General features: G+C 34.9%; 2 protein-coding genes and 5 non-coding genes across 8 annotated transcripts; 6 read left to right on the top strand and 1 right to left on the bottom strand.

Annotated features, from left to right (window-relative positions):
• Positions 1–638: 638 nt before the first annotated feature.
• On the top strand, positions 639–728 carry LOC125202909. The gene has a single exon (XR_007173239.1). It is a non-coding gene; the product is annotated as a small nucleolar RNA U31b (small nucleolar RNA).
• Positions 729–809: 81 nt separating this feature from the next.
• On the top strand, positions 810–901 carry LOC125202910. Its single transcript, XR_007173240.1, has one exon. It is a non-coding gene; the product is annotated as a small nucleolar RNA U31b (small nucleolar RNA).
• A 44-nt stretch (positions 902–945) lies between these two features.
• LOC125202876 lies at positions 946–1029 on the top strand. Its single transcript, XR_007173213.1, has one exon. It is a non-coding gene; the product is annotated as a small nucleolar RNA Z195/SNORD33/SNORD32 family (small nucleolar RNA).
• Positions 1030–1078: 49 nt separating this feature from the next.
• On the top strand, positions 1079–1164 carry LOC125202877. Its single transcript, XR_007173214.1, has one exon. It is a non-coding gene; the product is annotated as a small nucleolar RNA Z196/R39/R59 family (small nucleolar RNA).
• A 49-nt stretch (positions 1165–1213) lies between these two features.
• Positions 1214–1355, top strand: LOC125202902. Its single transcript, XR_007173233.1, has one exon. It is a non-coding gene; the product is annotated as a small nucleolar RNA F1/F2/snoR5a (small nucleolar RNA).
• A 3835-nt stretch (positions 1356–5190) lies between these two features.
• On the top strand, positions 5191–8078 carry LOC125200720 (beta-1,3-galactosyltransferase 7-like). The gene is made up of 11 exons (XM_048098462.1): positions 5191–5522; positions 5948–6044; positions 6119–6180; positions 6317–6528; positions 6611–6674; positions 6755–6827; positions 6903–7023; positions 7120–7207; positions 7301–7426; positions 7514–7623; positions 7701–8078. Exons 1-11 carry the CDS (start codon positions 5431–5433, stop codon positions 7847–7849), a joined length of 1194 nt encoding a protein of 397 aa, XP_047954419.1. The 5' UTR covers positions 5191–5430; the 3' UTR covers positions 7850–8078.
• On the bottom strand, positions 8031–16724 carry LOC125200719 (translation factor GUF1 homolog, chloroplastic). Of its 2 annotated transcripts, none has more exons than XM_048098459.1 (22): positions 16327–16724; positions 15918–16094; positions 15500–15586; positions 14968–15024; positions 14830–14895; positions 13838–13900; positions 13582–13626; positions 13324–13424; positions 12685–12781; positions 12084–12155; positions 11548–11702; positions 11410–11467; positions 10822–10902; positions 10651–10737; positions 9808–9879; positions 9583–9717; positions 9403–9476; positions 9222–9309; positions 8826–8903; positions 8657–8732; positions 8411–8451; positions 8031–8285 (listed from the first exon to the last, which is right to left on the bottom strand). In XM_048098459.1, the coding sequence occupies exons 1-22, from the start codon at positions 16633–16635 to the stop codon at positions 8190–8192; spliced, it is 2115 nt and encodes a 704-aa protein (XP_047954416.1). In that variant the 5' UTR covers positions 16636–16724; the 3' UTR covers positions 8031–8189. The 2 variants fall into 2 exon arrangements, with proteins under 2 accessions (XP_047954416.1, XP_047954417.1); XM_048098460.1 differs by having other exon boundaries at positions 15918–16010.
• Between the last annotated feature and the right edge of the window lie 24 nt (positions 16725–16748).

Raw genomic sequence — 16748 nt, 5'->3', positions numbered from 1 at the left:
ATTTCCTTATATAGCATATATGGAGTATGTAACATAGTTTTACCTATAAATAACTTATTTGTTTTGTTTTGAATGTTTAGAGTTGGAACGAGTGGTGGAGTATTCGCCGAGCAACCCAACAGCCTTGTCATACAAGGATTCCCCCGAGGGATTTTGTAAATTTTGGACTTTTTAAAAATATTTTAACTTTGAATTTTATGTTTTCATGTGATTAAAATCTTTAATTTTTTATATATATTTATATTATAAATAGAACATGCTTAAATATTTTAAAATACAAATGTTAATTTTTTTTATAATGATTTTTCAGGTGCGACGCCTCCCACAAATCTCCAAATGCATTCAAACTTTTCCACCGTTGATATTTCCGCAGCGATCCTAACCGTATATGTTCTAAACCCTAAAAACCCTAATCCAAAATTAATTTCTATATAAACCATTCGCCGTTTCACTTCTTCCATAAAACACAGCGGCGGAGGAAAGCAGCTCACAAGGCACAAATCACCGCGGCCTTCCGCCGCCGTCCCGATTTATAGCTCCGTCCAGCTCCAAAGCTACTACTCTTCCCCTTTCTACTAATCTTAGTCTGATTTCAATTTATTCAAATTCCTTTCAATCGCCGTTTTATTTTTTGAGAGGGATATGAAGATTGATAATTGTCGCCCCAGGCTTAATTTGCATCTAAAATTAGTTGCAACGTGGTGATTGACACTTTAAAATTCTGATCCCTCTCCTAACATTTTCGTAGTGATGTTCCATTATTTTAGATCTGAGATTGATTTTGCAGATTTTATGGTATTTGAGATTTTGAGTTATATGATGATTGATTTTTGTCGCCCCAGGCTTAATTTGCATCTAAAAATCAGTTGTAATGTGGTGATTGACACTTCTAATCTGATTCCTCTCCTAATTTTTAATATTTTACAAATTTTTGAGATATCCAGCACGAGATATGATGATAATCTACCCATATAGATATTATCTGCATCTGAATGATGAATACTTTCATGCACTACCATCTGATCTCGTGTTCGTTTCTCTAAGTTTATCCATAGTTTTTCAAATTTTTTTTGCAAATTGCAATCTATGATGAAATTTGTTGTCAATTGACTGATATCCAGTGATTATCAAAAACAAATTCACCATCTTTCGACTGAGATTGCTCCTGGTACCAATTTATTTTTATTCTACTTTTCTAAAAGAATTGTTTGATTTATGCCCATGGTATCTAATGTCAAGGACTATTAATTTCTTGATGTTTCGTTTTTGAGGGCATAAACCAATTTGAACAGACCTTGCGACACAGATTGCTTCCATACAATAAGCTTTCTGTTACTTTTTTCCTGTCTACATATTCATTCAAAGATTTCATTTATTTCTATATCCTTTTTTATTTTTTATAAATTCCAAATATGCCCTTTTGAGATGTTATTTTTTGCCAATTGTATTGCATATTCAATTGGATTAAACAGGTAAAAAGGAATTTTATTGTATTGTCAATTGATTATCTAAATCTTTTCCCTGTTATTTGAATTCTTGTAATATTTCACTGCTAAATGTAAATGGAACTTGATCGAAAAATATGCAGGAGCATTTCTCTTGCAATCACTACCTTCAAATACTAAATGCAAATTATAATTGTTCAAAAAATAATACTGCAGCAATGAATATGGAAATGTGACGAGTGACAAATTAAACTAAAAATTACTAATGCTACTAATCTGACATGGCTTCAATTTTTGCAATGAAATGTCAAATGAGCCTATTGGGTCAATGAAAGTGGCCTTAGTCACAACAAAATCTTTCTGAGTCTCTTTTGGAACAATCAAAGTGGTCTAATTTGAGCATGTAATGGTTTATCTATAAAATTCTGTTCATTTGGCTTAAAAATAATCTAGCCCAAAAGAAGTAACCATTAAAATAGTAACTATGTTAATGACTTCCTGTTTCGGTTTTGATTGATTCGGTGAAGATTTCTTGGATTTTTGGTGGGAAGAAGATCGAGTCGAGCATTCCATATTAAAAAGACCATTAGAGTGCTTGTTGATTTCACTCCGATCCCTACCATCTCTGCGAACACTGTGTTTCCTTCTCATGTGATCGAGTCTGCTGATCATCGTAGTCCACAAGATCTTCTCATGTGATTGAGATCACATTTATATCTGGCATTGGCTCAAACATTGAACTCTCCTCCTCCCCTGCTCTCCCTTTTTGTAAAAAAGCCATGGATCACTGCCAGCGAACAGCCCTTGCCCCTCCTCGACCACCCTGTTTGTTAAGAAACATGCTGATCATTGTTGACCAAGAAGCAATGTTCCTCTCAGGCATTGAATAAATTCAGGGCCATTTCTATTGTCCTGCAGCAGATGCAGCCTTTGATCATCAAATTCCACATGATTAAATCTTTTTAACCAATTTGAAATTGTTCATGCAGTAAGAGTACACACCTTGAGATGAAATCGTTTGATTTGAGTATTGTTGATGACAGCAAAGACGTTTTAGAATAGAAGATTTTTTCTTGAAAAAAGGAAAATTTTTTAATTTGGTGCGAATATGTTGTACTCCTTCCGTTCCCCATTATGAGTCACACTTTTTTTATTTCGGATTGTTCCCAGTCACACCTCATTTTTACCATAAATAGTAAGTAGGTCTCATATTCCACTAACTCAATTCACTTACATTTTATTATAAAATCAATATAAAAAAATGGGTCCCACATTCTACTGACTTTTTCAACCAACTTTTCTTTATATTTCTTAAAACTCAGGCTCGATTAAAGTATGGTTCTTAATCGGGGACGGAGGCAGTATTTCTTTAGAACATTTTTAATTTACGGAACAAACATTGAGAATTAATTTATATCTGCATATGTTTTCTTAAATATGTCATAATCGATTTACAGAATTATATGAGTACTCCAATCAACAATAATAGTACAGTGGTACATAATTTTATTGGTGTTGTAGAATATCCAATATCTGGCAAAACCACCTCAAACGGAGAGAGAAATGGAATCAAATGCGATAGATGCTTATTTTTCTTCGTTTAAAAGAATAGATTTGGCCGGCTTTTGACAAAAAATGGAATTAATAATGGATCTATTTATTCATTCAGACAAAACACTTTTGTATTGATAAATAAACTGAAATTATAAAGGTGATGAACTCGATCAATAAAAGCACTATCAGTATTCTTTGAGTTTGTTTACTCTTGTCTTTTTTACAAATTGATAAGTAGTAATAGCCATGACGTCAGTTAATATCACAAAAATAGATAACACTTTTTAGAAGATAAAGGTTAAGAAAAAAAGAAAAAGAAAATAATAGGAGTGAGAAATGAGAAGCCGAATAACAATTGGCATCTAGAAAATTGGAGGAAAATAATGTAGCATTAATAAGATTTCAAATTGATTTACGTTTGGTTAATTTGACATTCTATTTGGCATATAGTAAAAGGGTAATAATATAGAAAGATTGTGAATGCTATCAGGATTAATTCATAACCCGTGTCAACTAGTAGTGTTACATAGAGAAAATATCTTGGGAGTCATCTATGATCATACATGTAATTAGTGTTACATAGAGAAAATATCTTGACAATCATCTATGATCATACATATAATCAAGTTGTACTTCCTCCGTCCACATTAAGAGTCTTGATTTGTCATTTTAGTCCGTTCGTTATTAGGAGTTCCAGTTCACTTTTAGTAGGTAAACTCACTTTCCACTAACTCATTTCACTTCTATTCAATTATAAAATTAATATATAAAAATGAGACTCACAATCCACAATCTTTTCTTGCTAACTTTTCTTTATATTTCTTAAAATTCGTGTCAAACTCAAATGAGACTCTTAATTCCTAATGGTGAAGGAAGGGAGTGCAAATTTAGTTGTTCATCTAGTTATATTCAGCTGTCTCTCAATCATCTTGTTGGGATCTCGTTCAATATCTATGGGCGGACCCATGTGTATTGAGGGAGGGGTTTAAGCCCTCAATGAATATTTTTTTATGTTTTTTTCTTCTAATTATTTTAAAATTTTCTTCAAATTTAGTGTAAATTATAATATAAAAGCTCCTACAAGTTATCTAAATTACTTAAAAATATACTTTAAAATAAAATTTAGAAATTTTAGTCTTTATCGATAAATATTTCTGCGTCCGCCCCGTAAATATCCCATACCCAACCAATAGATTGGAGGATTTGAGTAATTACCATCGCATGATAAATAAGAAAACATTATTTACTCCATTTTTGTTTCTCTTGCTAAGACTAAAATATACACTCAAAAAAATGAAAAGGATAGAAAAAACAAAGTCTTTAGAGAGAGACTAAATGAAATGAAATTGTTATTTTCAAATGACTATATTTTCTAGCAATACGGCCTTCAATTTTGCATGAGATGTTAACGTGGTTTGTATCATCTATTTGAATATATCACATCACTAATCCATCAAATTAATTACACAACAAATATTAATTCAATCGTGTTCCCGCGGGATACGTCAATAAAATTAAATTCCACAGCAACATATTTGTCAAACACGTGCAAAGTTTAGACCAAGATACTAATTACTACCTCATGCCTACAATAAGAGTCTACATTTGACTCGAAATATAAATAAAAATGAATTGAAAAATATAATAAATTAAGAGTAACATAAGTGAAATGAATTAGTGGAATGTATGATATATCTATCATTTATAGCAAAAGTATCTTATTATGGGACGGATCAAAATGACAAAAGTGGAATCTTACTGTGTGACGAAGGTAGTAATAGTATTAACACTAAGGTGATGTTCGGTTTCCTAGATAACATAATACCAAAATACAATCTAGAATTGAATTGTGAGATTATTTTAGTCATAAATAGTTAGCTATGACTAATTATCCCATGATTATCCATCTAGGATTGAATTGTGAGATTGAATTTCATAAACCAAACACATTACATATTTAATCCGGGATACAATGTTGCAAACCGAACACCCTCTTAATTATACAACTATATTAGCATCTGTTATGCCTAATGCTAATGCTAACTAATAATAATAATAATAATAATAATAATAATAATAATAATAATAATTAAGGAAATTACTCGCGGAGTGGGCGACGAAAATGATTTTTGCCGAACTATTTAATAACAATATGATAACTCATAAAAAAACATGAAAATGGTCAGTTTAAACGAAGTAATCCGTTAATGGAATCGCATTGGCATCGTCGCAGCTCCAACCTTCCGATTTCCACACCACCATCAACCCCAACGCAATATCAACGTATCGATCATCGCCGTTTTTGCAGTCCACTGCGATAATACATACAGGTCTCTGATTTGAGTTATTTTTTTTCTCTCTTTTTTCTTCCTGTGAAATATCGTGTTCCGAAAAAAAAAAGAGGTGTTTATCCGTACGATCGAGGGCGGAAATGACGAGCAGGAACCGCGGGAAAGTGTCTATGCGATGGATTATGGTCCTCTGCCTCATCAGCTTTGGCCTCGGCATTCTCTTCAGCAACAGGTTTTCACAAATCTCGATCGTGCGTGTTTGTGTGTCTGTGTTGATGCTTAATTAAGTTTGATGATCCAGCAACATGAATTTATTATGTGTGTGTGTTTGTGTTGATGCTTGATTAAGTTTGATGATCTAAATGTTTCAGCAACATGAATTTATTATGTGTGCGTGTGTTGATGCTTAATTAAGTTTGATGATCTAATTGTTTCAGCAACATGAATTTATTGATGCTTCTTCATGCATTAGGATACTTACTGGTGTGTGGTATGTATTAACAATGGAGAAGTGAGTTGATTTGTGATGAGTTTCGTTTCTCATTGAAGATTGATTAGAGGAGTAGCTGATTTTTCTGTTGCTATACAGTTATGCTGCTCACAATATTGGTTTATTTGTGTAATTTTACATATTTAATGGATTACTCTGTAATGCAGAATGTGGATTGATTTGCAATTAGAAGATGGACTTCTTTTCACAAGACGACGTTTGGGTGAATTTGAGGCTACTTTGGATGAATGTGTCTCTGATAAGGTGGAGTTCATTTCATATTTCATAAACCAGCAGGCAACAGCTGCTTGATTCTTAATGTATTGCGTAATGCTTAGGTAAAACTAATTCCTGATGAGGAAGTGATCAAAGAGTTCAGCAAAGCACATGAGGCAATACAGTGAGTTAGATAAAGCACATCTCTAGATAATAATCTCAAATTTCTTGTAATTGCTGTGATTGGTGGTGATAGAAGAGATTGAGTGATACTAAGTTCTTTTATGGTTTTAGTAAGTCATAATTGTGTGGTCTTTCAGATCTTTGGATTCTTCTGTTGCCAAGCTACGCATGGAGCTTCCGTCCAACAAGAAACATCGCAAATTGGGAAATTTTGAGAATTTAAATGGTAATTCCACATTTGCTGGAAATGCTGTGATGAGAAAAAAAGTGTTTATGGTCATAGGTATAAACACAGCATTCAGTGGCAGAAGGAGGCGTGATTCTATCAGAGAAACATGGATGCCTAGAGGTTGTTTTTGTTCATCATAAACACTGATATATTGATTGTACTGATATCTGTTATGTTTACAAAGTTCTGAATGTTTAATCAGGTAAAAGTCTGTTACAACTTGAAGCAGAGAAGGGTATCGTGGTTCGTTTCATGATTGGTCACAGGTTAGTCTTAAGTTCTTCAAATGCAAGTCTTAATTTTTTTAATAGAGAATCCCCTGTGTAACATCTTTCATATTGTTCAGTGCAACATCCAACAGTATTTTGGACCGTGCACTCGACTCTGAGGAGAGCCAGCACTATGACTTTATTAGGCTTGTAAGGAATTAATACCTTCCCAGTGCATGCAGTTTAAATTTTGTAGTGGATACTGATAAGTATTTCATATTCAAGAATCATGTTGAAGGGTATCACGAGTTATCAGCAAAGACAAAATCATTCTTCTCTGCTGCTGTAGAAAGATGGGATGCTGAGTTCTTTGTCAAAGTGGATGATGATGTTCATGTCAATTTGGGTATGCAATACTTCTTTCTTCTTCCTTTCATAAACATGTTACATGACTTTTAAGTACTTTACACGTAGTTAAATTTGTTTGATGAGTATAATGCAGGCACATTAGCTGCAACGCTGGCACGTCATCGTTCCAAACCCAGAGTATATATAGGATGTATGAAGTCGGGACCAGTTCTTCATCAGAAGTATTTGCTGCTTAACTCTCTCTGCCATTTCATCCGTCGTTATATTTTGAACACAAAACCGTAGCTCCATTTTACGTATTTCTTTTTTAAAAGGAATCTAAAGTACCATGAGCCCGAGCACTGGAAGTTCGGGGACCCAGGGAACACGTACTTTCGACACGCTACTGGGCAGATATATGCCATATCAAGGGATCTGGCTAAATATGTGTCAGTCAACCAGTAAGACTGAAAGCAACCTCTTACCCACCTATCAAAACTTGCATTGCTTTTTCCCTGATAAGCCGTGTTAACTGTGAACATCGTCAGACAAATCCTGCACAAGTATGCTAATGAAGATGTGTCGCTTGGAGCATGGTTTATCGGTCTTGAAGTCGAGCATGTAGATGATCGCAGCATGTGCTGTGGGACTCCACCCGGTACAGATTCCACCAGTTTCTATGATTTTTGTGTTTAAATGTTGAAGGTAATTAGAATTTGGTTGTGGTAAGTGCAGACTGTGAACAGAAAGCACAGGCGGGCAATGTTTGTGTAGCGTCGTTCGACTGGAGCTGCAGTGGCATTTGCAAATCTGTGGAGAGAATCAAGGGAGTTCACTCTATCTGTGCTGAAGATGCTTCCACTCTTTGGAATGCGCTCGTCTAGGCAAACCTTGTAAATTCGAATACACTCACAAGGAGGAAAGCTTGATGACGGAGAAGTACATATATAAAGCAATGTTCAAAGCTGAAACGAATTGGGAAGATTGAGAAAGAAGATGAATAAGGTATTTTGAAATGCAATTACTTTTCCCATTGCTGCTTCTTGTTTCTTGTACTGGCGTGTATACACCAACTAATAAGCAATTTTCCAATAAATGAATATCTTCCAAAAACATTGAGATTCATTACCACTAATACATTTTTTTTATATATATCTCCGATTGATGAATGCTGCTTCGGAATGATATAACCTGAGATTTTCTATACACAACGTGGATGCAAAATCACAATACCTCCTTTTCAAGTTTCAATACTGCCATGAATGCTTCTTGTGGTACGTCGACCTTACCGATTGCTTTCATTCTCTTCTTTCCCTCGGCCTGAGTTGGAAGCATACCAAAGCAAATGATCAACCACTACATAACATGTTTCAGAGCACAATGCACATGGAAATTTCTTGAAAGTGTGATATGATAACAAGGCAAATAAAGCAGACATAATTCACCTGTTTTTTCAGAAGCTTCTTTTTTCTTGAGATGTCCCCACCTTCATGAAAAGCAAAACACAAATCAAGAATGCGGCATGATTGGGGAATAAAAGATATTTTCTAAGAGAGTATCCATAGAGTGCTGGAAATGAAATAAAACAAAACATCTACCAAGGTGATTCGACATATTGTACGTGTTCAAGGGCATCAGACCTTAGAAAAGGAAATCATATTAATCTTCTATAGCGAGGGAGGTAATCTCACCATAGCATTTGGCAAGAACGTCTTTCCTGATAGCAGATAAAGCTTCACTAGCAATCACCTTGGCGCCTATGCATGCCTGCCGAGCTCAAAACAAATACAGAATTATGGTTTATAATTAATACAACAAGAAAAAAACGATATAAAGAAAAATGAAAATTGTGAATGATACCTGGATTGGCACTTTAAACATTTGTCTTGGAATTAGTTCCTTCAATTTTTGAGTTAAAGCTCTTCCGACAGCATAAGCCTGAAAATGAGTGCGCGATTTAATTGTAAAATGAAATGAGTATGGAGAATGGATAATATTTATATAAGTGAGAATGGTGAATATCTTTTCTGGTACAAGGAAATAGTTTCATAGTATTGACACTATCATTAAATAAAAAATGCTAAGATTTAGCAACTCATAAACCTTATACCAAAGAAATTGATAGCTGTAGGTTAAAAATTAAACTACAAATCTGTTAAAATATATTGACAATATAACAATCTTGAAACAGGTCCTGATTGCATAATGAATGACTCAACTTTAGCGACTCAAACAATAAGAAAAGAAGTTGCTTACCTTGTCTTTATGCACAATAGTTGATAAAGGCTCTACCGGCTCCCCGTTAATTTGAATGTCAAGCTTTATTAAGTCACTCTCCCTGTACCTGTTTATATATTTGAATATAGTTATTGTGAGGTCATGTACATTATGGAAAGTCACCACAAGATCAATTTCAGCTCATATCACATTGAATTACCCAATGAAGGAGTACTCCATGCTAGCATAGCCTTTGCTCCTCGACTTCAGCTGATCAAAGAAGTCACCTACCATCTACAGAATGAGCCGTACAAGTTATTGAAATATATGGCATCTCCAAAACAAGTGTAACTTCATTTTAATATCAATGGCTACTATATCTTTTTCACCAAGAGAATACCTCAGCCAGGGGTAACTCATAAAGAAGTGATGCCCTAATTTCAGTAATGAACTTAATTTCTTTGAACTCTCCTCTCCGGTCTTGAGCAAGCTCCATAAGTGCACCAATATAATCTTTTGGAGTGAGCATTTCTATCTATACAAGAAACATCAACTTTATCCTCAAGAAACAGGATGAATACTGTGTGGTAGGGACCATAAATAGGCTATTAGAAATTCAGACAACCTTAACATATGGCTCTTCAATTAACCTTCTGTTGCCAGCTTCAGGAAGTAAGGATGGATTTGAGCATTCGACCTAGATCAGATCATCAGAAGGATGTGATATATGAAGAAAATGTTCAAACAATGTTGTAAACTTAGAAGAAACACTAGAACAAGTGGGTCACAATCATTTAGTAATTGCAAGAGAATAATTATTGAAATATGATGCCCAATGAAACAGAATATCTAAGCAACGAAGTCCACCTAAGAAGTTGAACAGTTCTACAAACTTCAATAGTGTCTAACTAGGTCACACCACCTTCTCAATCATTTACTCAGTACCTAAAAGGCTCACATGCCAACTGATGCTGATATATAAAAAAAATTTCAACGTAGTTATTGCCCAATCATTATTCTTTCTTTTTCGATAATATATTTACTTTTAAGTTTGATACCATATGTGACCGATCATTCCAGACAAGGACCTACCACTGATCTTTTTTTATTAACAATGTCTAAAATCTGGCTGGTTTACTATTTTCTCCTACTACAATGTTCCATGAATAACTAGATTTGTATGCAAGCTACATCCAGATTAAGTCATGGATCGGCTTGATATTATACAAAAGCATTTCAGCTAATAAAAGAAATAACAGACAAAAGAGTACATGCTCAGGAAATACACGGGTTAATGCTGAAATTATCAACAATGACACAACTAGAGCATGATACTTGTTTCCAGAACAGTAAATACTTCAGCAGCTTCAAAATGAGATAAGCGTCTTGAAAAAGGAATAGAGTAGAGGAATCCAAAAGGGAATTAGCAAACTATAATAGGCAATTAAGCATGGGATGTGGAAATTACAATATCACCACTTGTGCAAGTCACTCTGTAGACCACACTTGGGGCGGTGGTTATTAAACTCAAATTGTACTCACGTTCCAGCCTTTCCTGCAGAATTGAATTTATCAATACAAGATTGCAAGCATACATAAACTAGTTTGGAAGGGCAAGGAAAAGTCAGAAAATTCTAACCTGAACAATTTCCATATGAAGAAGACCAAGGAATCCACATCTAAACCCAAATCCCATGGCACTTGAGGTCTCCGGCTCAAACTACAAAACAAACTGAAGCTGTTGGGAGATTTTACCAAGGAGCACATCTATTACATAGAAGTATCTCAGCTAATAGGCAACCACGATCTAAACTTCAGAAACAGATGACTCAGCAAAATTTAATTGGATTAAGACAATGAAAAACTTACTTTCTCAAAGTAATGCAAAAGGCATTACAAACTGTACAAAAACATTTGAACAGTATATCAAATTTGAAAAAGAAACACCAGGACCATGTCCTTATACTGTATAATGGGTGAAATGTTGCAACATGGTTCCCCTTAAATCAGTATAAAAATCACCAAAATAAACCCTTCATGACAGGACCTTCTTGTCCTCAATGGGAAAATAAAAAGCATTATAAATAATGACAATTTTTTGAAATAATGTGAAAATCGACAGCCTTATTATTTTCAGTAACTAGTCTTCCAGTAAGTTCAAGACGTAAGTTAAGATACCTAGACACAAACATGTAAAAATCTAATCATTTAAAAGAAGCATGCCTACCTTTAAAGCAGAATCATTAAGCTGTAATTTCTCTAAAGCATCACGCAACTCATGAAACCTATGTAACAAGGTTAGAAAACAATGCAGTTCAACATATGTATGGATTGTAAAAGTGAAAAAGGAGTAAAAGATAAATACTGGTCAGCGTCAACAGGAAACAGGCCACAGAAGACCATTGGTGTGACCTCCTTGTATCCAGGAAGAGATTCTTCAGCCTTTCTGCTATAGTGTGTGATTGTATCACCCACTCTAGCATCTGCCACTGATCTTATGGAAGCCGAAAGATAACCCACCTGAAAGGAATGAAAATTAAACAGTTAAAATGAAATGCAAAAGATTGAAATGGTGAAGAATAGCAGGAGTGAGTACAACCAAACCAACACCGAACATCAAACTGAATTTACAGTCAGTTCGATTTCAGTTGAAATCATATGTTCGGTTTACAAGAACCGATTGATTTTTCATGAGTTCACTACTTCACTTAAGAGCAGATGCATTCAGTGTTGACTATACCGATCGAAATTTAAGAATTTATTTTTTATATCAAGATTTGTTTTGGACTTGTGGATAAGGTTTGTTCATATTTTTTATTTAAATCATAGATTAGATCAACATTTTTGCCGCTACAAATTTTCTTTTATGTGTATTCTTTAGTGGCCAGATTAGATTTCCACCTCTCCAGCATTTAACCGATCAACTTGCAACTGGTTCGGAGATAAAAATCCAACTTCATCAGCATAATAATCCTGCAACCGAAATTCAACAGTGAGCTGGCATATAAACAGGTTTTACATGAGTTCAATAGAAATGACATGAAGTCTCATTACAATGTTTAGATAAGAATTACGTACAATGGTATACTATTTATTGTATAATAATGGACTGACTTAATTTATCAACCAAAATTAGAATTCAGATAAACGAAGTTGAGTTAACCAAAAAAGGACAAAGTAACAAGGATACTAGAAATTATATCAGAGAGTAGATATTTTTTTGCAATAATCTCAAAGGCCGATAAGGACTGGAACAATGATCCCACATAACAACTTCGCCTTTTTTACGAAAATCAGACTGCCTAGATTAGGAAAAAATTAATCACTGAATGTGGTACAATCCAATATTGGCCTGATTCACTGAACACTCTTTATGAAAGTCTGAGTGAGAAAGAGCAATGTAGAAAGATGGCCAATCCTAGGAAACAACTCCTTATACCTAATAGCCACCTCATGAAAAACAACAAACATAAGTGCAAGCTACTACAAGGACATTTGCTACCTTTCCACTGGCCATAAACAATATCCGGTCACCTCTTTTTATACACCCATCAATCAGTCGAAAATATACAATGACTCCTCTGTAAGCATCGTAGTAACTGCAAAAGTGTTTGTGAAACCATATGCTATCAGTAGCTCCGGAGACCCATAATCAAAGTAAGATCAAATCCAATAAGTGTGTTAGACAAATATACACATAAATTGATGAATGAACCACTTATCTCGTCATCTACTTATTTTTTGCTTAAGAACAATTACATTCTCTTTAGAAAAAAATTGGGAGCTTTATATCAAGGCCTACTAAATTTCCAACAAAACATTTGACTTTTGACAAGATATTTTCATCAACAGAAACATTTAAGCAAATCTCAGCAAGCCAGAAAAGATACAAATAAAAAGGTGATTAAATTGTGATTAATTAGAGGTAGTGGTACTTGATGGTGGGCTATGTGGCTATCTCTTTCCAATTGTAGAGTGGGGGTGGAGTAATCAAAACAGAAACAATCATGCTAATAATATGTATACATACTAAATAGATTAGTGGAACATTTAGATACTTTGATTTTCTCAACTTTGCAATAAAATATACGCACGCAAATTTAATTACAAGAAGTTTGATCATAGTACCTAAATAAGATACCTATCAAATATGAGAGCCCTCAAAGGCCTTTCTGCAGTGTCTGGAGGAGGAGGGACCTTTTGAACAATTGCACTTAATATCTCAGTGATGCCTATTCCTTCCTACAAGATAACAACAAATAATATTTGTACGAACCATATATGCACAATGGAGAATCCTTAACACATCCCTTTCCACTTGCATGTGATATTGAAAGTGCCAATATATTTTTTACAGTTACATAATGGGCAACAAGAAAAAAGAGGAGACAGTACTAACCTTTGCTGAGCAGTAAATTGCATCACTACAATCAAGACCCACAACCTATGAAGATGGGAAAAATTATTAAGATTGTTTACTTTTCAGCACAATTTAAGATTACCTTAATTATAACCTCATAAAATCAAGAGGGAAATGTTTTAAAGTTATATATTGCCAAGACAAAATTATGAGCCCAGAAATATTGAATAGTCTCATTGGTGAAGAGAACAAAAATCTCTTGTTTGTGCACAACCACTGAACCACACCAACCAACCTCTTCTATCTCTCGGCAAACACGTTCGGGTTCTGCACCTGGAAGATCTATCTTGTTCAAAACCTATAAAACAATTGCCGCGAGGAGGGGGGGGGGGTGATTCAGACAACTGAAACACATTGGATAAACTCAATTTAAGATTTAGGTATAAACTATAAGGGGTGTGATCAATTGCTAACTTGCTAACTCATCAATGCGATGTATTAAAAATGTGAACACAATGACATTAAAATGTCAACACATGATTTTGTTGAACTTCAATATAATGTGTTGATATTATGTGTTGACATTTTTAATACACTACATTGATGAGTTAGCAGAGTTAGCAACTTAAATAGTTAGCAATATAACGCACCCCTAAACTATAAAGTATATGTTTCTAATGGAAAAAACCTCACACTACCAGAAAAATAGAATTCCTACGGTGATAAGATTTTGCTAAAGATGGAACCTACAAATGAAAAATTCCCTTGATAAATTCATTGTGCTTCAGTAATCAGAGAACACTGTCAGATTGACTTCAATCTGACAATAACTGCATTTAATGTTGTAAGACCATAAAGCCTACTTCATCAACCACTGCTCTGTACTCCTCCCTCCCCCATGAATGAGATTAAATCCCTTGTTGAAAATATCAATATCACAGTAAACTGATACATTTACTTTTTAGTCCACTTTAGTAAATGAGATTTCCTATTTTTTGGTTGCCTTTTTTTGAAGTGACTTCTTCTCGTCCATATTTTGAAGTAACTTCTTCTAGTCCATATCAGCTAATCATACTTAAGTTACTTCTAAGTAGTATTATAAATTGTGGTTTGCAAGCTCAGATTATCAAAACCTGCATCAATTTGTCTTATAAAGAAGAAGTGCATATAAATCTGCAATTACAATATCAAGCACTTTGTTTTAACTTCCGCATAGGGCAATGAATAGCTTCTAACATCACTATAACTCAAATGATGGAAAGAATAGTCATTGAAGTAGCAACTTACTGGTATGATTTCAAGGTTGTTTTCCAAGGCCAAATACACATTGGCCAATGTTTGGGCTTCCACCCCCTAAAAGAGAATGTATAAGATAGGAGGAGAGAGAAACTGGATTATAAAAATGAGAAAAGAATCCTGAAGCACCTGGGAGGCATCTACAACAAGAAGAGCTCCTTCACAGGCAGCAAGAGAGCGAGAAACCTGAAAATATTCACAAATCATGATATGACACCAAATAAACACATACTCCTAGCAATTCAACGAAGGAACTAGACTACACGAACTGCAAATTAACAGGTCATCTGTGATCTCCATGAAAATAAAAGGATGTCGTGCTCTTCCATGAAAACAACAGTTTTCCCATATTCAGGAATTGTTCATACTATGAAGAGAAACACAATTGAAAGGAAGAAGTAGCACAGTAACTACTCAAAGGCTTTTACTTTAGGAGACTGCTTACCAATCATTGATAATATAATGATAAAAATAAGTGCTTAAATTGGAAAACCATTCCAACTGCAGATAAGGCATTTTCGTTATATTTCCTTGGCAAGTTGAATGAATTAGATGTCTATTCATTAGCATATCCACTACAATCTACCAATATCTCTAGAGACAAACAAAGTTTATTAATACTTTTCAACAGAATTATTCTTATGTGGTTCCAGACACATACCTCGTAGGAGAAGTCAACATGACCAGGTGTATCGATAAGATTCAGGACATAAGGTTCATTGTTATGAACATAACGCATCCGTGCAGCCTATGTAACAAAGACAAACATTTTTTATGAATTTGGGTATTAAGAGGACTTGCTTGCAAGATTGATCACATTGACAGGAACGACCATATTCTAGATGCTTCTCAGTTTAGATTTTACATACATAGACTTGAACATAAAACTGAAGAAAACAGATCATCAAAGAAAACATATAAGGCAAATGTTTTCACAATAAAATAAGGAGAAGTCAGATGAAATGTTGATATTCAAGCTTCTGTATAGCAGAAAAGGAAAGTTCATTTAAAAAAAAATACTACTCCTATTCAACCAACAAAGCATTATCTGTAAAAGCAGTAATAGAGAGACAAAAAACCTGCAATTTGATAGTGATGCCTCTTTCCCTCTCCAAATCCATATTATCGAGAAATTGCTCCTTCATTTCTCTGGTCTCCACGGTGCCAGTCATCTGCAGTAATTTATCCGCCAGCGTTGATTTTCCATGATCAATATGTGCTATAATGCAGAAATTCCTAATATTCGACGAGGGCACCTGCAGTGTAAATACACATTTGCATTCACTCAGTACAGCAGCTATTTCACAACGGAAGCTTGACAAATTTGATTCACACACACACACAATTCCTCAGTTTCCTCTGTCATGGATAATTGCTTTTACGTGCATTTTCCGGTTCAATTTCATCCATATCTCTTACTGTATTGAATTATTTTGAGTTCAGGTCATGTAACACTAATGACTAAGTGCAGAAGTGTATTGGGCGGACCTTGAGAAGGCGGTCTTTTCCCGCACGAATAGCGGATTCAATTTCGGCGGGGGAAGGGGGGGCGCCTTTGGGCTGGACGCCGGCGCCAGTAGCGCGGCAGGAGACCTTCAAACTGTGACGCTTTATGTTGTGTAAAACGCGAAATTCGCCAGCAGACGAATAGTTTTTCCGAAGGAGCTGAAATTGAGGTTTAGTCGAGCTGAAATAGGAGGAGCAGGATGATAAATTAGTGGCATGAGAACGGTGGCTGAGATATTTTGGGGCTAAAACGAGCTTTGGGGGGTAAAACTCCGGGATTGCCGCCGCCATTTAGCCGCTTCAATGGATGAATGTTTTGGTTGGTGTTAGTCTTATCGGAGCAGCTGAGGCCACACGAAATTAAACCAACAACAATTGCCTCAACGGCTAACGTTCTCGACTTC

The sequence above is a fragment of the Salvia hispanica genome, chromosome 1 (assembly GCF_023119035.1).
Source record: "Salvia hispanica cultivar TCC Black 2014 chromosome 1, UniMelb_Shisp_WGS_1.0, whole genome shotgun sequence".
Classification (NCBI taxonomy): Eukaryota; Viridiplantae; Streptophyta; class Magnoliopsida; order Lamiales; family Lamiaceae; genus Salvia; species Salvia hispanica.
The sequence above is the reverse complement of the archived record's forward strand: the minus strand, read 5'-3'. Positions and strand labels throughout refer to the sequence as shown.